Genomic DNA, 20,899 nt, shown 5'->3' on the forward strand with positions numbered 1-20,899 from the left:
AGAACTTGATTTCATTGAGAGGATAGTGGGTAGTGTTGCGCTTGAATAAAGAAGAAAAATAAATCCAAACAGGAATGAAAAATGAAACATTTTTTTTCCAAATACAACAACCAAAAGATTCATGGCGAGCACTGTCATGCTTAAGTGGTTTTAGCAAAAGCAAGGTTGCTTCACAATCTGGCGGCAAAGAGATCCATCTCGCCTGGACTGTGCTATCACTCGAGCCAGGTTTGCTTGTCTTGTCAGTGTGTATTTATAGTGCAAACAATATCAGTGATCTTATTAGGCCCTATCAGCAAATGCACCTTTAAAAACACAGATAGATCACTGAGCAGATGGCGAAACGGCAGTAAGAGTCTGGTTCTGTCCTCTGAGCAGACAAAAGTCTGTGTGGCAACGGTGTTGAGCTCTTCTATTCAAAATATCTGAAACAAAACATGAAAATCACTTGCACTATATCAATAAACAGCAGCCTTACTTGCGTGCTTGAGGTAGATGTTTTCATTTCACTACCTTGAAGGCAGAAAACTGCTTTTGGGCAGTATTTGGTCCATCTGCAGTTGTAATGCTGCGGCAATAAAGCGGATAAATTGACAGTCAGGAAAAAGAAGATTGATACTGTTGTAAAAGAAAACTCACCACCCAGACAATGACAGCACAGCAAGAGAGACAGGCCTAAAACAGAATAATTGTAGAGTCCAATTCCCTGAAGAATCACAGTTTACTTTGCTTCCATTCTGTCATCTCCCTGAATTTTCAAAGAGCATCCATCATTGCCATGTAGAGATACAATTTAGGAAAAGAATACTATGATATTGCCTAGCTTAATTAGAGGAAATGTCTTCCAAAATCCCTGATTGTTTGCACTTACTGACGCTCTGTCCAGGCTGATGGTATAATGGGGGGGATGGCTTACTCTGCTTAAAGTGTCTGAGATGTTTAGAAACACCATCACTCCTGAGTGTGGTCTTGTACAATAGAAAGAGGCCGTGGAGCTTTTCAGCGCTGTTAAAGGAATGTGTGGAAGCCCACAAGAAATCCTTTCGTTCCAGGGTTGCTCCAAACACAGAAGTCTCACAGTGAAGATTAACTCTATGTGTCAACAGTAATGGAATCTCCCTTTCTGTCTCTGCAAACTTGACTAAACACTGAAGCCTCAGAGGAAAATCCTGGAGCCTGGGCCAGCAATGCTTATACCATCCGTGTCACAACTAGAGAAAAAGATCTCTGAATGCTTACCTTGCCTGAACAGCTTCTGAGTAGAAGTTTCTCAGCAAGCCTTGTGTATACTCTGTAGTGTAAATCACCTGTGATGTATGTATAGTCTAGAAATCTAAAATAAAGCATAGGCAGCGGTGTCACAATATCTGCAATAACCATTTACAACATCACATAAATTACCATGAAATTAAGTTTAAAGGGGAGTTGAACCAAAAAAAAAAAGCCTCATCTCATCAGTGAGTTGTGTGGAGGCAGATGAAGGAAAGCAGAGAGGAGCAGGGAGAAGGGGAGGAGATTTAAATGGCCAGCTTGTGAAAAAGGTAGTGTGGGACAATTAGAGGCAAGTGAGTTTCTCTGCCGACCGGAGCTCAGAGCAGGGCTGAAAACTGTTGGTGCAACTTCATGCAGGTTTCTTGGAGCCTTTTTTTGGACTGAATCGACTCCGTTTTTTAACTTATGTGCAGTGAATATGGTTTGTAAAAACCGGCTGCTACTCTTCGATGCTGCAGACAGTAGAGTCGTTTTAGGCTTTGTACTTTGATTCGGTTGATTTTTAAATGTGAATATAAAGATTTTTCATTTTATTTTTGACAGTATTATTTTATTGCATCAGCTCCTCCAGTTCGCCTCTGGGGCCTTATTCATTAGTAAGCACAATCTACTTCATCGGGTTACACGCGGCTGCGGAGCTACGTGACTGCACTCATTCGCAGCTTTACTAAAAACGGGAACTGACTACTTGGAAACTGCCGGTCAGCATCTTTTGTCTCTTCTGACTAGGACGGTGTTTTCTTTTTTTCTTCTTTTTTTTTATGTTGGATTGTTTTTTTATTGTGTGCATCGGGAGGCATCATCCACCCGCCTCCACTCGTAGACATCGCGAAATGAAACTCGGTTTTGTCATCCAGACTGCAGTGGCGCTTTATCTGCTGCTCTCACCTGCACAGGTAGGAAGTTACACTTTATTCTCAGCGAGGGGAGAAGTTTAAGTTTTAAGATTCACATTCTAGTTATTGGGTCTACTATAAAATAATAATGCAACTTTCTGTATAATAATTCCTGTGCCTGAATGATGGATGAAGTGTTAACAATCCATTGTTCTTTGACACCTTCGCTCCGTTTTGAATGAGCGCCATCCTGTTCGACTCATTCATAAGATGAAACGTGACAAACTGCATCACTCTACTTGTGGAACGCATGATGCCAAATGACTCACTGTTATATTTGGCGAATCTTACTAAGCTTATAATTACAGCTGCATTATACTTTAAGGCCAAGTTTCACAGACAGGGTTTATTCCCACTCCTGTAAGATGAGATTCTTTTTTCTGTAGTGTTTCCATCAAGGAAACACTCTTTAATAAATATGTTAAATTGTTAATACCTAGAGTTTTTAAACACTTCAGAAATAGAGGTAACAGATCCTGGTGAGTCAGCAGGCTGCTTAGTCTGACAGACTGAAAGTGTTGGCAGTGTATCAGGTAAAACTGGCAAGAAAGTTCACTGTCTTCTTTTTGTCTGCTGCTCTTTTGCCCTTTCTTTTTTTAATCTTGGAATATCTACAGGTTTAATGGGTACATGCAGTGGGAATAATCACCATGATGAACCAGCGTGTCTGTGTACAAAAAAATCTATTGAATTTAATTTCAGGCCAGTCATATCACTGTCAGGCTGGCAGTCGTACAAAGCTGTTCTGTTCTCTGTTGCCTGGCATTGCCTTTTAGCCAGAACAGAACAGGACCGAAACTGGAGTGAGAAGTAATTCAAAGGCCTGTGTTGCGCTGTAGAAACACTTGTAAGAGGAGGTGGCATTGGACAGCGGGACATGTGCCAACTAACGCTCAGGCTCTTGAACCCATTCAGGCTCTGATTTCCTCCCAAGGTGGCTGGGGGCTGGCAGCTATCTTTGATGGTGCTCATGTTTAATGCAAAAGAAGGCCCTTCTCGTGTCCATTCACTGCTGCTGTTACACTTCAGAAAACTGCTGCTGCCTGTTGAAAACTGCAGCAGTTTCCCTTTTGCCAGGCTGTAGCCTGTATATAGAAGTACTACACTCATTCTCTCAGGCTCTCAAGGTTGGAAAAAGTTCCATGTCGCACCAGAGCTGGAGACTTTGCAGCTGTTTAGGAGTTGAGGGTGAGTGGGAGAGGCATGGGATCACCACATCTCCACTAATCCTCATAATCAGCTCGTGGCCTGCTCAGTCAAAATAGGAGTGACAAAATCCAGGGCCCTCAACTTGTAGCAGGTTAAATAGCTCCTTGCTCATTGCTGCCCAAAAGACTGACAGCAAATGTAAACCAAACAATTCAGAGATTCAACAACCTATCTGTCAGGTCATGAAGACTGTCTATGAGGATCTGAGCTTGTTATTGCTGAGGTCCTTCTCTAACCCTTCAGTCGCCATTCATTGCTTTATTTTAAAAGGTCAGCTTAAAAAGGAAAGGTTGTTCTGTTTTCCTGCTTTAGTGCACATAAATATGTCTGAGGAACCAAATATTTGACTGTAGACAAGTGACACTCGCGCTAGCAGCTCTTTTCTGGAACTCTTCTGGTAGGTGTCTGTCCTGCCAGCTCCCACAGTAAACTGTCAGACTGGCTTACCAAAGTGGAAAAAGCAAACACTGGCCATGTGGTTGGGAATGTTTTTTTTATAAATGTCTGCCCCTGTGATCCTCTATCCATAAATATGTGCCACTAATTGATAATGAGGATTTCTCATCACTGTCACAGTTGGAGCTGCCGTCAGCAGCTTTGTGACTCATGCAGTCACTTATGTCTGCTATGAGACGTGAAGTGGCCGAGAGAGGGTGGGGTTATCTTCACTTCTGTTTGATAATTCTGTTTTACTACCAGGAATTTACAGCTTATTCGGTGTGTGAGTGTGTGTATGGTGTTTTTTGTGGCCCCTGCGTGTTATTTTATCTTCATAAGGACTTGAGGTTGTCAGAGTGCATAATAGTGTGTTGCAGCAGCAGCCTGGCCTTGTTGGCTTCTGACCTCTTGGATAAAGCAATGTCTACTTATGTCCCATCATCATTGGATGCATATGTCAGTAGTTTATTATTATAGGTAAACCAAAGAGTGCCCCCCTCCCTTAACCACTGGTTACAGGACACCCCCTCTACCTCCTAAAGTTAAAAAAAGATAATAATATAGTAAGGGTAAAGGTCAAGTAGATTTGAGGACATGGCTGCACCTGAGTGTACAAATTATGTAACTAAACCAAAGCTGATAAAGTACTACAGTCAATTAGTTACCTTCTGCATAAAACACATTATTGTTTATATGTGTATATATATATTTGCTGCGACAATTGAATTCATGTTGTCCCAGTCCCTGTGATTCCAAATCATGTGTGCCTTATGTTGATATGTACAGTTGGGATTTATTCTCTTGAAGCTGTCCTGGTCCCACAGATGTATGACTCTTGATAGAGGGTGGAAGCACCTGGGTTTCCCTTTGGAACAATGGTGGCCTTTTGCTCACCCTGTCACTGCGGCTGTCTAATGGAGAATACGATATAACTGCCATCCACCGGTTATTTTGTTCACATTCCTCGACACATTCTCCAGTTCAATGTGTCATTGGTACTTCTTGTGCACATAAACCCCACACTGTGCACATACAGAGTGTGTGTGTGTCTGTGTTTGAACTACTGCTTAGATCCTGCCTGTACTTTACTCTGCAGACTGAAAGAGCTTTGCCAGAATGTGCAGTACCTGTTGCCTCCTGCCCATTAAACATTTTCCCCCACCTTATTAAAAAAACACAACACAGGGATGGACTGTGTGAGCAATACCTTTTCTTTATCATCATAATGATTGAGTGTATGAATAATACAAGTGAAATCTTGCATCAACACAACCGAACATGACTGACATTACTCAGAATTTCCACTTAAGCGCTGGAGACATGGGCTGCTGCACAAATCAGGAATCAGGCCTTAAAAGATTTCTGTTAATTTAAGAAAATCAGTGAAGGATGAGAATTGTGAGCTTCTTTGGTATGAGATTACAAAATTCTTTATCTGTTTTAAGATACAACATTTTCCGTGGATAAAACCCATAGAAACCAAATATAGGAAAAAAACTTCTTGCTTAATTCATTTGCCTTTGTGGTTAGACTCATCACTTCACCAGTGAAGTATGTTCCTGATGTCTCTGAGCAAAAAAAAAAGAACAGGCAGTGAGTCTCAGCTACTGCTCTTGTATCTGTGTGTGTGCAGACATGACGTTACACAGGTGTTTCCTTTACGCCATCACCAGCAACACAACAATACTTGAGTCCGACCATCTGTATCGCTCACGTGTGTGTCTGTGTTTGTGTTAAAAGGGTTTTTCTTATTCTTGCTCATAACTGGCCAAATGTATGTGATGATGTTAAATGTTCTATTGCAATAGAGCAAAAGATTTATCAAAAATATGAACAGTAAACATCATGTGAAGGTTTCAGATCCTCAGAATCAAGGAGCAACAGGTTTTGTCAAGCTGCAGCTCTGTTATCGACAATCAAACATTAAAGATTCTACCTTCTCGCTTTGTCTCTCATACACATCTTTCTAGTTCAGATGTCTGCATGCTGGGCCATGTAGTGCTAGTGACCTGCTGACTGATAGAGTTCTTATTTGCGCTGTTGTGGTATTTCTCTCTAGTTGTAATGTCCCGGCCCAAGGGAGGGTCGCAATCGCAATCAGGAAATATGGATTTCTCCTTCCTCCCGTGGAGGAGGAGGAGGAGTGGTGGTGCTCGGGGCAGCCGTCTACTCAGCAAGCTTTAATCTCCCATCTGGATGTAATTTACTGTGGTTTACAGAGGGAGAACAGCGTTTACTGTAATAGAGACCACAATTACCACCGGTCAGCCTTATCTCAAGACCTGTGTCGTGTGTGTGTATGTTTGCGGATGGGGTGCGCGGTTTATACAGTGGTTATGTGTGTTTGTGTGTGTCTTTAGGGGGACATTTGTGCATGCATTAATGGACTATCTAAATCAACATTTATATGCACCCTTACCTCTCCCCCCTTCACTTGACCCTGTTTTACTGGGATTTTTCATTCAACAACTACTCCAAGAAAACATGATTGTAATGTTTCCAAACTCCCTGCAGATGACAATATATTAAAGGATATGATTATCATTATCTCACTCTTTAAAAAGAGTATTAGAAGTAATCTGAGATGAATAGTTTAACAATGTGGGAATTTGCTTATTCTCTTTCTTGTTCTTGCTGAGAGGTAGATGTGAAGAATGTGTCCTCAATTGTGTGCATTAAATAAGCCAAAGCCAAGAAACAGTTAGCGTATGTTAGCATAAAAAGTTAAAAATGTAAAGTTTTCTTTTTACAGGGGTTTTAAATAGTTTAGCACAACTATTTCTTAGATAGGTGCAGTGACTTCCTGGATTCTTGTCATCACTGGAAATAACCGGTCCCAGCCTAGAAATCGTATGGCACAAAAATGCCCTTAAAACCATATCTGTCATTATTACCATTTGTTTATTTTTGCTTTAGAGGCACTGGTAGGTGGATTTTCTTACCTTTGGAGTGAGCCAGTCTGGGTGTTTCCTCTTGTTTACAGTCTTTATGCTATATAAAGCTTACAGTCTGCTGGCTACACCTTCATACATACAAACAGATATTAGAGAGGGATTGATCTAACACTCAGCAAGAACACTAGCACATTTCCCAAATTGCGAAACTGTTCACATTTTGTGTTTCCTCATAGTTAAAATGTATTGTTATGGTTCTTGACTTGGCTTTGACTTTGTGTGACACCCCGACTAAAACCGTGTGTATACAAAACAGAACCTGGCTTTCTTTTGTGGTGGTGGAGAATAGATACAGTGACCTGCAGCCCCTGTGAGGCCTGAGAATTAATGTTGCGGTCATGGTGTTGATGATGTGGAATCTGGTTCTCGATAAAGGATGGATGCGGAGGATCAGCGAGGCAGGGAGGTAGCTCTGTTTCTCACTCGTCTAGCTGTCTCTGTGTTTGTATTCACTTCTTTCTGCTTTAGTGCTCTCTGTCCTGTGTGGTCTTGTGTTCACAGTCAGGCTTCAGTCAGACCAAAACCAGGACACAATCTCCCCTCTGGCCTGTATGTTTTCAGCGAGCTGGAGATGCAGGTGCTTTACAGGTCTGGATTATGGCTGGATGTTAGCCAGCTGTGCTTTTTAAACATGCTTTGCTCGAGTTCCCCTCTGCATGCATCCACCAAACACTGTTAAAAAGACGATTTAGTTGACAGAGATTACCAAAACACAAGCCTGCATCTCATCCATGGTCTGTTTATCAACACTGTCACCCTCACTGAATAGGGTTCAGTTTTAAAGTAGAACATTTAGGAAAGCAATTCAAATAATGGCAAAAAGAAGTCAAGAAGAACTGAAGAAGGGTCCAAATTAAACCAACTACAGAACACCCCTGATTATCTTAAAAATTAGTCCAAACTTTGACTTAGTTTCCTGTTACTAGGGATTCTGTTGAAAGTCATTGCTTATTACAATCATTGGTCAGTTGACTTTACTTGAAAGTGATCACTGTGCAAGCTGTTGTAGTTTGTCAAAGATGATGAAGGAGCCTTGTGAGAGGACAATAAATGCGATATTAAACCTGTAGTAGCTTCAGTTTACACCTTTTATTATTCTTGATAATATTGGTGTGCTAACCGGTTATATAGTCAATTATGGTTCAATTGTTCTTCCCGCTCTTGTTAAAACTACACCAACAAATTCTTGTGAAATGATGGTGAAAGCTGCTTTTAAGATAAAATTAACCAAGAGAATTGCAAGAGAACTGCTGGACCGAGGCTGAACTTCTCAATTCCTAGCAAAACAAACCAAACATGACTCACCTTTACTATCGCTGTTGTGCAATCCAAAGGAGAAGAGAAACCTACATACAGTTCTGCATCATCAAGTCCTGTTACGTCAGACGAAGTTGTTCTATCTATTTAGGCTGAACTGGCAAAGAAACCTATCTGCATTTGATTTTCTTTACTTTACATCTGTCTCGTCTCTATTTCTCATTAGAAAATACACTGTGGAATATATTGGCTGGTGTCCAGATCTTTTTGGCTATAAGCCAGAGTACCTGCTGTTGAATTGCCTATCGACCCCCTTTGCAACTTGACCCTCAAAGTTGAAAAATCTTTTTATGACCATTATGCTGGGTCCCCATCATGTTTTGTTTTTGCTCCCTACGCATGCTGCCCTTCCTCTGACAGATGGAGTTAAGCAAAGAGGTTAAAGATGACGCAGTTCAGCTGTGTGGGAGTGGAGAGTAATGAGGCCCGGAGCCTCTGTGGCCTGACAGCAGGAGCCCAGGGACACAACAGGTCCTCTGCTCTGACCCAAAGGACAGAGCAAACTCTCAGCCAGCAGCTCACAAACTTTCACTAGAGACTTCAGAAACAAACTAGTTTTTAAAGCAACTTTGCAATCAAGCATGTCAACCTCTAAATGCCACAGGTTCATTACTGCTGTAGCTGCTATAGATGTTTTAATCTAGCCTCTCTTGCTCAAACTAACTGCCCGTCACTGTGAAAAGCAATCTGGTCAATCTTGTTAACGAAAGGCCTCTGAGAACAAGAACTGAGATGTCAAGAAACTTAAAAAACTATGGGACGGTGTCCAGAGTGGGCAGGGGTAGCATGACCCTGATTACAAATCGGCCATGTTAATTATGCAATGAGAATGGCTTCTCTGGCACAAGGCTTACACTGAAAAGATCAGACAATTAATCAATGACAATCTTAAAGTAATTTATTTAAGTAAAAGTGCCAAAGTTCCGGTTACGGTAAACCTCAAATGCAATGTTTCCATGCTTGGATTTCATATTACAAATTTAAAACCTTTGATTTTTTTATGCTGTGTTCAGAGTAATGAGCAATGTTAACGTACCACTGTGGACATTTTTAAATTTTATGACATTTTAAAATAAATGATTACCCAAGTAATCAAAAGTAATTGTTAGTTGCAAGACCGTGATTCATCTCATACCAACTTTGAAAGAGATCATTGAATCTTCTGTGAACTGCCCACTTTTTAACTCACACATCTATATCGACCTTATTCTAGCATCAATTGTTTTTATTGTTAATATACGTCATAGATTGTTCTGTTCTGATTGCCAAATAAGATCCAGTTTATCAAATATTAAGCTGCTTGTGGGACCTTGATGTTTAATCTACCATCAGCAGCAATATATTTTTTGTTGGATTGTGCAGGAAGTTGAGCCTGCTAAACTCAGCACATCGAAGATTTTCCTTCTATCTGATGTTGTTGTTGTTGTTTTTAATTGGGATTGGAATGTCTTTTTTTAAAATGATTTCACAACCGTTTTGGTATTGTCCAAAGGCCAGATGTTGTACATACAATGCAGAGGACATAGAGTCATGGTATTCCATTATAAGCCAAGAATAGATGAATTTATAGTCAGGTCATGTCAAGTTTGTATAGCCCTCAATCACAGTTAGTCTCAAAGGTCTTAGCACCCTTATTATAAAAACAATAAATGAAAATGACACACAACAATGTAAGACCCTCTCTGAGGATAAGTCAAAACTCCCTGAAAAAGGTCATTGGGGAATAAAGTGAAAGAAACCTTGAGAGGACTACTTAGAGAGCAATCCTGCTTCTGGGATTTATTAGACAAGTTTATACACATTTACTGATGTAGAGCGGTTTTCCCTTTTTCACCAGAGCTGAATTACCTCCCAGTCACCATGAATCACTCAGTAATGCTGTAAGTGCACCAGGAGGAAGGAATGGCTACGTGAGGATCTTCATGCAGCCTTTCATAATCTGGCAGCTTCTTGCTGGCAACTCACTCCTCTGTCCTCAACCACAGGAGGTGCCAAAGATGCTTCCTCGCCATGTCAAGGCTTAACCCATGACAGAGGTCAGAAAATCCTCCCCACCTCACCACATTTCTGAACGGCAACCGAGACCAGAGCCAAAAAGCCCTTGTGATGTGGAGCAGCCTCATGAACGCCCATAGACAAGAAGAGAGAGAGCAGATCATATGCCAATTAACGCTGGAAAAGGATTTATTTGATCCGCCTGGCATTGCTAGAGAGGATAAAAAAATAATCAATGCCCCAGAGAGTGGAAGTGACTTTTAACAATAACTTAAACTGAACTGTGACTTTCCCATGCTGGGCATGAAGCAGACTCTGCTAGTGGAGCTTATATCCTGTGGTGCTGTTGCAAAGCCGACACAGTTCGATGAACGCCACTCTATAGAACAACTCCTCCGTCAGTTGAACAGCTGTACATTTTGACCAGATGACCAGCCACTTTGAGAGAAAGAGGGAGATGAACAGATTCCCCTAACACAGGAAGGACTGAACCTAAGTGGTTGACTGGAAGCTCTTGTGTATCTATTGATAGATGTCATACAGTACGTTCTGTCGCAGACAAGACAGAGCTGTCCCAAATACATAGACTTGCCTGCCACTTATCTCAGTGACAGTTTTACAGGAACCTCTGAAATGTTTGTGTGAGTGTGAATGCATCATCATCATCAAAGCAGGACATTCCTCTTTAATCACATTCTTTGGAAGAAACGGCTGAGTGTAGCACAGCGCTGATAGATGTTATCTTCACCCTCAAACTAATTTTGGTTCATAACAGGAAGTAGATGCATTTTAGCAATGGACAGATGGTATAAGAAGCAACGGTCCTTAATGTCATCATTTGGGAAAGTCCTTGTCTGTCAGTTTGCTATTATGTAACAACTTTTGGTCCAACGCTTTCAGTTAATCGCAATGTCACAGTATAAATGTCGTCAGGTGTGTGTGCTAGACAAGAACTGAAATGTAACACCAGTGATGAGGAGAGATTGCAGAGGCAGGTTCTCTGCCGCCGTTCCAGCTCTTATGCTGGAGGGTATTTTATCAAATGTAGATTTCCCTTCCTGAGATGGAGTCAACTAGAGGTTTTGTGTTTTCCCAGGCGAATGAGAAATGCACTCTGTTTATCAAGGGTTGATGGGAAAAAATCGAGACAGAGGGGAAACCATCAATGGGAAAATAAATACAGAGCTGAATATTACACCACAGGAAACAGGTTTTGAACCTAAACAGTTGAACACACAGAGGAATAGTGCTATATATGAGAGACTGAATCTGCTACTTGTCAGAAAAGACTTTTCCAATGCAGGGTGGACAAAAAAGGTGTGTGATCATCTGCTTTATTTCAATGTAGTTCCAGCTGTCACCACTAGAGGACTAAGAGACTATATATAATATATAATATGAGTGGCATTTTAACATCCAGTGTGTAACATTTATGAGGATCTATTGGCAGAAATGAAATGTAAAATGTTTTCATTAGTGTATAAATCACCTGGTTATAGGAATCCTTTTTGTTACTAACAATGAGTCATCATTATCTACAGATGCCGGCATAGTCACGGTAGCCTACAATGAATAATCAATCATTTTATTTTTTGTTTCTGTTTTGCAGAGTCTTCCCTTGTCAGGCATAAACAGTACGACTGAAGGTAAGAATTTCTGTTAGTTTTATTTCTGAAATCTGTGTTGGGGATGTTCCTTTTAAAACAACACAGTTACAACTATTTTGTCAAACTATATTTTTATGTTTGTGTTAGAAAGACAGTGGACCCAGCACTGACAAAATACCTGTGACTAAAGATGCATTGGCTCATACTGTGTTTTTTATTCAGTGTCGAGAAATATAAAGTATGCTTTTCAATCTTGCACACATTCTTGAATCTTGCATCAATGAATTTGATCGGAGTTTAGAAGAGAGCAGGACAAGTCTGGACTAGCCCGGTTGACTCAACTGCTTACTTTACCTCATATCCTCATATCCTCCTCCTCCTCCGTCACATCAATTGAAACCAGTGCTGCTAAAAGAGAAATATATCAATAAAATTGAGAGTTAAAAACTAGTAGAACTTGCAGCCAGAGGATTAGAGGACATATAACAGAAAAGACCAGATAAGCAGCAGACATACAGTCAGCTCAAAGAGCTGTAACTGGCCAGTCAAATGGCACTTTGCACTATACAACATTATAGTTCGTGGCCTCATCTCCCTACTGTAGATCCTTCCCCAGCCGTCTCCTCCCAGCCTGTCTGCTTTTATAAACAGCTGTTGTGGTGTCAGGCTCCATTCTGTGACCCCAGGGGTCACCGCAGTCCCAGAGGTGCCTGCGGGGCAGCTCAGCTCCAGCTCCAGCAGGGTTCTGTTCATGGCCATGTTTCCAATGTTTGTTTTCTCTTCCTTCTCTGTTTGTTCGGCCATAGTCGTCCCTGTTCGTCCCCCACAGACTGTGCAACTGGGACACTTTCACACATATACCCCCACAGGAAAGCGTACTGTACATTAAACAAACATTTTTACTGCAAAATGAAAACAGGATACACACTGGCGTATCACAACTGGTTTTATGTTTCTGCCTACATGGTATAAGGTTGCCATTACTGAACAATTGAGGTAATTACTGATGCTGTTTGTGTATTAACAGTGCAGTTTGATTCATGTGCGACAAATGTTTTTTTTCTGGCAGCCGCAATTAAGGGTTACATAGACAAAATCAAATAAGCTGGATGGTGATTGCATGCTGCACTGTAAAAGTAAGACAGACAGGTGGGCAGATAATAATACGGCTCTTAACAAATATTCATTTATCTGACCACACATTCTGCTCAGCACCTTTATTGTCTTCTTAAAGCAAGATTCCTGATAAGAAACTTAAATATGTAGACTTGTTTGTACTCAGCATCCTACTCTCATCCATAGTGTTGATGTTCCAAGAAGTGTGGGGCCGCAGCTTCTGCCGGACCATTGAGAAGCTGGTAGAGGTGGTGCAGGAGTACCCAACAGAGGTGGAGCACATCTACAGCCCCTCCTGTGTGCCGCTGGTGAGGTGTGCAGGTTGCTGTGGGGATGAAAACCTGGAGTGTCATCCCACGCAAACGACAAACGTCACCATGCAGGTAACATAAGGGCATTGTGCAATATATTGCTGTATGTTCCATAATTACTTCGATTGATAATCTTAACTCGCTTTAACCCTCAGCTGTTGAAAATCAGGCCCTCAGAGCCAGATCAAGAATATGTTGAGATGACGTTTGTGGAGCATCAGACATGTGAATGTAGGTAAGAAAACACGTCATTATTAAATACTAAGTATTAAAATACCAACCCGTGTCCTAGAAATTACATTTACGTACTACTGATTGACAAAGATTTATCAACATAATACAGGTCACAAAAGTCACAAAATGTTTACATGGAACACAACTGCAAAATGTTTATTTGTTTTGTTGTCATGTTTAAAGCATTATTCATGTTTTTACGGTTAGGATAGCAACAAAGGCGTTTTGGTTGGGGAAAGTTTGAGGTCAAATACTTCACTTTATTAGAATTAAACTGAAACCAACATCTTTCCCTAACTTTACAAAAAGGCGCTTTTGTTGCCTAAACCTAACCACATGACAGATGTGAAACCCAGTCTCAGGGTTCACCATCCGGCCCAACTTCCGTATGACTTGGTACAAAAGTGCAGCACAAATAATGTTGCCAGTAAACATAATCCAGCAATTATGTTTCCCTCAAAATGTATTTGGTAAAACAAATAAGTATATAAACGCAATTTCTAGGATACAGGGTTATCAAATACGTACAATGACGATTAATTAATATAGCAACTGGATGTTCTTTCTAATTTTTTGAACCATTTGTTCCTCAGAGTCAGGAAACCTATTGTGAAGGTTGAAAGGTAAGAACATGAATATAATGTTGAAAAGAATATTAATTATCCATCTCAGAGAATGCAGGTGCTTATTGCTAGTTCTGTTCCTCTTGTAGGAAAAGACCAAGAGGAAGAGGAAGGAAGAGGAAGGAGAGACAAAAAACAAAAGAATGTGACAGGTAATGAATGGCACAATCTTGGGAGACACAATACCCTCCAACTATCAATCAACAGCATTAAAGACAAATTATTCTTTCTTGTGTTTGTCAGGTGCCAGAACCCTCGCAGGTAACTGCAGTGGCGACCCAACCACCTGTTGCAGTGTGGCTCACTATTTATTTCCAACCCAGTGACAGCATCAAGAGTCTCCTCCACTCATCTATTAATACTGGGTCTGCAGACTCAAACAGCTGGGTTGTTTTGTTGACACGCCCTCCTGCTGATGGGCACAGCGTTTGTAATGACGAGCTTCAACAGGAAGTGTGTTTTGATTGGTGGAAACACTGCTGTTCCACACCTGACACAATGGACATGCCTGGGAGCCAGTGCAATGTAGAACCAAACAGACAATGCCTTCTATTTTATACTAGCTATTACTGTATCAGTTATTGTAATTTGGTCATTTCTTTGGTATTTAAAGGTGGCTACACTTGTTTAAAGTCTATATTTATTGATACAGCTAAATATATTTGGACCAATCTTTAAAAAGTTTGTCATTCTTTGTTCAAACATTATCCAAGAAGCTTTGACTTGTCATAGCAGCATATGTTGGACTGAGTGTGCAGCTGCTTTGTACATTCAATAATGTAATGTCTCCCTCTAGTGTTTATGGAAACAGTGTTCAAAACTACTCTATAGGAAAGTATTTTTTTTCTAGGTCAACTCCAGAAATGAGATTATAGAAAGGGCAGTGTTGTCAGCCACATTCAATCACATCATTAGCTTATTGGAGTCTTCTACCTATTCGTTCTGTAAGTATAGATATGAGTTTGAAGTGTTTTACTGTCAATTCAGACCAAATAAGAACAGTATTTATCAGAAAAGGATTATGTCCACAGAAGATTGTGTATAAATAAATAACTGTGATATATCAAAGAACAGACAAGGCAAGCCCAGTAGGAATGGGCAGATCACTACACAAATCAATACACTCAAGCACTAATTTGGTGATGATACCTATGAAAGAGTATCAGTTATAATTGTTTTTTCACTGTTTTAATGCCATTGCAAGGTTCTCACAGATATAAAAGCATTTTCGGTTGTTTGTGCAGTTAAGCAGCACACATTTGTGTCCACCCTGGTGAGTGTCTCCCATAAGCCCACACCACAGGTGGCTTCCTTTGTCTGTTTTTGGAAACACTGCAGTTAGGAAGGGATCAATTGCAGTAGTTCTGTAAAATTATGTCCTTTTGTATTTTTTTTCATGAACTACATAAAGAAAATCTCTATGACAATGTAAAAATTAACATTTCTACTGTGTTAGTATTTTTATTTCATTTAAATATTTATTTTGTAATTAAATTGTTATGTTGTCAGCTTGTCTTGTGTGATTTATTTGATTAAATACAAAAGTGTCATCTGTATGTGTTCTGTATCATATACTAGAATTTTTTTTAAAAATTTAGTCCATATTTAGAGCCTTAAAAGCCACATAAGTCTGCAGAGGCCGCACACACAACAAAAACAAGCGCTCCCTTTCTTCGAGCTGACACGTTACCACGGCAACCTCTGTGCCAAGCCACGGTCACCGCCCGGGGGGAGCCCTCAGTGTTGTCTTACAACCATTGTTTTATAATAACCTCTACCTAGGGAGGGCTCTTTGTGTACACTGACAGCTATCAGGAACATTAGAAACATGTGCTTGTTTGTTGCTGGAAATGTATCTAAATACGCCACTGTGGGAGTTGAGCTAATTAACTCCGGAAGATGGCAGTAGTGCAACACCAACGATGCCAGCTGCCGTTAAACCTGACAGAAGAAGTAGAAGAAAGCTAGACCTCCTGAATCGAGCACAACTCTTACTGTAACCCTGGATGCCAATATAAACGTTTCGAGCAAAGAGCGTATTGGTAAGGCTTGCAAAAGTAACGCTATTAGCCGAGTAGCTGATCGATAGTGTGATCAGCTGGTTGCCAAACGCCAGCTGCGGTCGTTAGCATCAGCTAGCTAGCGCAGAGGCAGGGCAGTAAACAGTGGAAGTGACTCGTTCATACGGACAACAGCAAATGTTTCTTTCCGCGTACCAAGAGGTTGTTGTTATCTGCAGTTTAGTTGTGTTGATAAGTTAAAGTCAACCAGTGTGCGGCATTTACCAGCAAGTTAACACAACTGTCGTTAACAGTTAGTGATTAATTGGCAAAGTTGCGTGTGTAAACAACAACAACAACAACAACAACAACAACATTAACGTTATAATGCAGTGAAGACTTCTAGCTTATGTTTATTGTTTACCTTGACGTGTTTTCTTGTTCTTTCTTCAGACTGGGGGTGACGGGCCTCTTGAATGTCAAGCTCAGTTCAATAAATGGACACAACTTTTATAATGATGTGATTAATAATACTTTTCTTTTGACCTTATTATTGTCCTGTTCTAAACCCAGTATCATCCTATTTGTAAGGGTGTCGACAAAATGCTAGAATCACATTTCAATATATGGATGTTTAGTACACTAATTACTCTAGTAATTTAAAGTTGCACTTTCAATAAGACCGAATATTTTAAGGAGGGTAAGAAGAAGTTAAGAAGTATTTATAGCAGGGCTGTTTGTATTGGTTTGCATTACACAAAACTGGTGTTTCTGATTTTCTGGCCTTTGGTGTAGCACTGATCTACTGACCCATCAGTACTTGTGGATAATTTATGTAAGCACTAAATAGTAATTCAGTCTGTGAAATGTCCTGCACGACCTACTGAGGTGAATTCACTGTCATCAAGATACTTAAATGGGAGAGGAGGATGGAAACAAACTAAATAATACAGTGTAATGATGATATACAAGCAACTTTGGTTAAAAGTTTACAGTGTCTCTTCACTTTTTCAGTCTCACTGGGTGCTAACTAACGTAAAGTCATGTCAGTGCCTTTACATACCCTGAACTCAAAGCAAAAGCACATTAAACTCCATCAGAGCCATCCTGGGCTTTGCTCTTGTAAAATTAAGACTGTTTTGATGTTTTAACTTTTAACTCTCTGTGTTTGCAGAAGAGGCAAGCATGAGCAGTTTTAGTAGACCTGCCAGACACAGGACGCCACCATTCACCAGGGCAACGCACCTTGGAGCATCCAAGCCTGACCTGGAGAGAGATTCAGGCTTCTCAGGTTTGAGTCAATTATGTTGCTTTGTAGCGATACACCTTACGTTTTGTCTTTATCCTAATGTATGTTTTATTTTGGCAAGGTAGTGTTGTGAATGTGGCATGTGTTGTGATCTAGGTGAAACTCTGTATAATTGGCATTTCCATGATTAGAAAACATGACTATAAAGTCATAAATAAGGTCAAACCTAATCAAATCTAGAGATCTAGGTCACATTTTCTATGTAGGTTATCCTCTATTGGGTCAATTTTACTTATGACTTTTATTTAAACTATGAAGGCTGACCTGGATTTGGTTTAGCCCTCCTCAGGTCAATGGTGTCCTTTTCCAGACGCTCTGGAGATGCTTATCTACATCTGCCACTGTTTTTATAGCACTAATAGTCTTCCTCTTGTACACATTATAAAGTTATATGTGTTGGTTTTGAGCATGGTGAAACCCATACGCTTGTCTTCCCCTCCTCAGATGCCAGCTCTGAGTACCTCAGTACAGTCGATCTGACTGACTGTGAAGATGCAGGAAGGAATGGGTTAATAGTCAGCCAGGACCTGAGTGGTCCGCAGCTGGCTGTGATGGGAGGCTCGTATGCTGGACTGTCTCCTATGATCATCATGAATAACTTTGTCTTAAAGCAGGTAAAATACAGCAATGAATGTCTGTCTGTTTCATTACTCTTGCAGAGTTTTAACCGCCTCATCACCTTTGAGATTTTTTGGCTCTTAACTCTGACTACCACTGCTAGTACATTCCTACATTTCTGCCTTTTCTTTGTTTTCTTTATCTGTTTTGAATGTGTGTTCAGTTTGTATACGCTCCTTGTAGTACTGTATTATAGATATTAAAGGTTGTTTTTTCTTCTCTAGCCATCCCCGATGACTCCAGCAGAAAAACAGTGGGGCTTTCCTTCACCCTTGGAAGTGATGCCTCAGTCCCAAGTGGTTCTTCTTCAACCCGTGGTATCAAATGGCAGCAGCAGCTCTCCAAAGATTGGCTCTGAAAATATCCGACAATCAAAAAGCTACATGCCCATCCTCAAGTCATATCCCAGAATCGCCCCACACCCTGCAGACACGCCCACTAAGTGGGTGGGATCCTCGAGGGTGAAGGTGAGTTCAACGTCAAGACATGACCAGCGACAGAGGAGGCACCATCGCAGCCACAGGCTTTACAGCTCCCCAAGCCCACAGCCAGCACTGCAGACCACAGTCAAACCCGTCTCCAACTTTGAAGCGGCAAACAACCAATCACAGGCAGCTGAGAGTCAGGAGCAGCTCAGTGACAAGTCTCTCTCCCCGCTGACAGGGAGCAGCTCTCCGCCCTCCTACACAGATGAGTTCATGGCCGAGATTGACAGCGACAGGATGCATGATGACAAATACCAGGATCCCTTCTCAATGGACAATAACAAACTGAAACGTTTCAGCAATACCTACAACATTCTCAACAAGTCTGGCTTGCTGGGGATCACCATGCGCACAAAGCAGCTGATCAAGGAGAATAAGCGCACCCAAGGCCAGCTGCAGCAGCTTCAGGAGCAAACAGCTCTGCTGCTGGAGGCTCTGAGCAGCGGAGACCCGCAGCTCTGGACTAAACTGCAGCTCTCTCTGCAGCACACAGACAAGGAGCACTGGGGAGCTAAAACTCAGAGAGTCCTGGAGTAATATATCGATGGACATGACCAGCAGTTCTCAATCAGAGGCTCATAAGATGATTTATTGAATGTGAAAATGTATATCTCAAATCTTTACAAAAAAAAACTTTCTTCGTATGAAATAGCCATTACACCATCTAGCATTAAAACTAAACAGACTATATCTTATAACTGAACTAAAGTATATAAGTGTAAATATATATGAAGAGGTACAGAACATCTTAAATTGATGGGTTATGAAGCCAAAAACATTCAGGACTGCTGGTCTAATATGAAGCCGAAGCACATCTACTAATACCAAGTGGGAGTTAAGAAGCATGCTTACATTTCAAACCGTCGCCTATAATGAATTTTCTTGCCTCTACTGCTTCAAAATGGCAAGTATCACTTGCCATAGGGCTATGGCTTCTATATGTTGAACTCCTAATTGCATAAAACGCATGCCTTACAGCACATGTGAGGACACATGGGATTAATTCCTTATACATGCCTTGAATGTGATGGCTTTAGACAAAATTTGAGCATCACTTTTACTTTTTAAATTAAATAGAAAACCTGGATAAATTTAAATTTCTTCGTTACTGAGAAGCATTTTGAATCAATAGCACAATATCTAGTCCTTTGTTTTTATTTACTTTTGTTTTAAATTGGATGGTAAATGAAACTGAATGAGCAGATGTCTCCTTTTGTGAGAAAGTGTATATACTAACAGATTGTATTCTCAAACAAGAGCTGGGTGGCCCACAGTGAGAGTACAGAAGGCTGGTTAGCTACTTTTCAGTATTATTTATTTGTAATTATGTTTCTGACCAACACTAAAGCTGTGTGAATAATATGAACAAACCAAGCACATTATAACGAGTTTTCTAGTTCACTGGTAAAAGCTCATTTTTTCAAAAGATACCATAAATAACTAAATAAGAATTTGTGAAAGCATAAACTGTAGCAGGTGAAGTGCTGTAGCCATATATTCTTTCTTGACTTTGCATCTGTTGTTGCTATGTTTATTCCTGCTCCTTAAGCCTGGCGTGATGTGTATTAATTTAAACTTCAAGGCAAAGAAATGACAGCTAAATAGCTTCTTTTAGTTTCATATGACTGACTCTTGCACTTTAGTTATAAGATTACTGACAACGTGTTTAGACAAACGTTACGACTACGATGTTAATATAAATGTATATCTGGATGCCTGTGCCTTTTTTAAAATATGTTTATGTTTGTACGTAATATCAGCTTGAGCAGCTTAGATTGTGAGCTTCACGTGGAAGAAAGATGAATGTACTTAAAGGTCTCCAAAGAATTAATATTTTTCTCTGAATCAGAACAAATCATGACCTGACTAGGCAATACATGCAGAGTTGCTGTAGAAAGAGTAGCACAAAGACAAGTTAAGTCATAAATGGTTGAGTTTTATATGTTGAATTATTTATTTTAGCAACAATGCACTACTGTTGCAATATTTTCCGATCATGCGTAGTTGGAAAAACTAAGAAAAAAGTCTTGGGTTCAGAAGGACAAATGGAGAGTTAAATAAAATGTTTGTTACTTTTCAGAGATGCTGCTTTTCCTGTTATTGTGATATGTGCTTTCTGTATCATTTCTTTAGCAAAAGTCACTTTGACCAATAACGAACTGTCATAAAACGCTGTTTGAAGATAATTTCCTCTCAGTCGTTTATTTCATTTTAGTTTTTTAAAAACAGAGTGGCTGCTTGTTGTGAGTTTAATACTTTTATTGGTATAACAGGAATAGACAAAATAGCTCTAAAAAGTATATTTATTGAAATTCAAAACATCTTTGACATGATGTTGAATATGTAGCCGCAGCATAACAGTGAAGAGTCCTTACTATTATTATACAGAGGGCCCTATCATTAGCAGTGTAGTGAATACCTCATCTTTGGGGTCATCTGTAAGCATGAGTTTATGGCACATTGTGAATAATACCCTGGATAATAATATGGTAATCGTCTTCATACACCCCCCCCC

The 20,899-nt window shown here is 40.3% G+C and overlaps 2 protein-coding genes across 3 annotated transcripts; both read left to right on the forward strand.

Annotated features, from left to right (window-relative positions):
* The first annotated feature begins 1,547 nt into the window (after positions 1–1,547).
* pgfb (placental growth factor b) lies at positions 1,548–15,485 on the forward strand. The gene is made up of 7 exons (XM_035674767.1): positions 1,548–2,168; positions 11,691–11,727; positions 12,991–13,187; positions 13,271–13,350; positions 13,943–13,972; positions 14,062–14,124; positions 14,216–15,485. Exons 1-7 carry the CDS (start codon positions 2,034–2,036, stop codon positions 14,235–14,237), a joined length of 564 nt encoding a protein of 187 aa, XP_035530660.1. The 5' UTR covers positions 1,548–2,033; the 3' UTR covers positions 14,238–15,485.
* Positions 15,486–15,826: 341 nt separating this feature from the next.
* Positions 15,827–20,564, forward strand: cipca (CLOCK-interacting pacemaker a). Of its 2 annotated transcripts, XM_035674346.1 has the most exons (5): positions 15,827–16,014; positions 17,147–17,263; positions 17,726–17,802; positions 17,854–17,895; positions 18,124–20,564. In XM_035674346.1, the coding sequence occupies exons 2-5, from the start codon at positions 17,158–17,160 to the stop codon at positions 18,919–18,921; spliced, it is 1,023 nt and encodes a 340-aa protein (XP_035530239.1). In that variant the 5' UTR covers positions 15,827–16,014; positions 17,147–17,157; the 3' UTR covers positions 18,922–20,564. The 2 variants fall into 2 exon arrangements, with proteins under 2 accessions (XP_035530239.1, XP_035530238.1); XM_035674345.1 differs by having other exon boundaries at positions 15,833–16,014; positions 17,726–17,895.
* The last annotated feature ends 335 nt before the right edge of the window (positions 20,565–20,899 follow it).

The sequence above is a fragment of the Morone saxatilis genome, unplaced genomic scaffold, assembly GCF_004916995.1.
Source record: "Morone saxatilis isolate NCDOM2014 unplaced genomic scaffold, NCSU_SB_2.0 Contig3, whole genome shotgun sequence".
In the NCBI taxonomy this organism is placed as follows: domain Eukaryota; kingdom Metazoa; phylum Chordata; class Actinopteri; family Moronidae; genus Morone; species Morone saxatilis.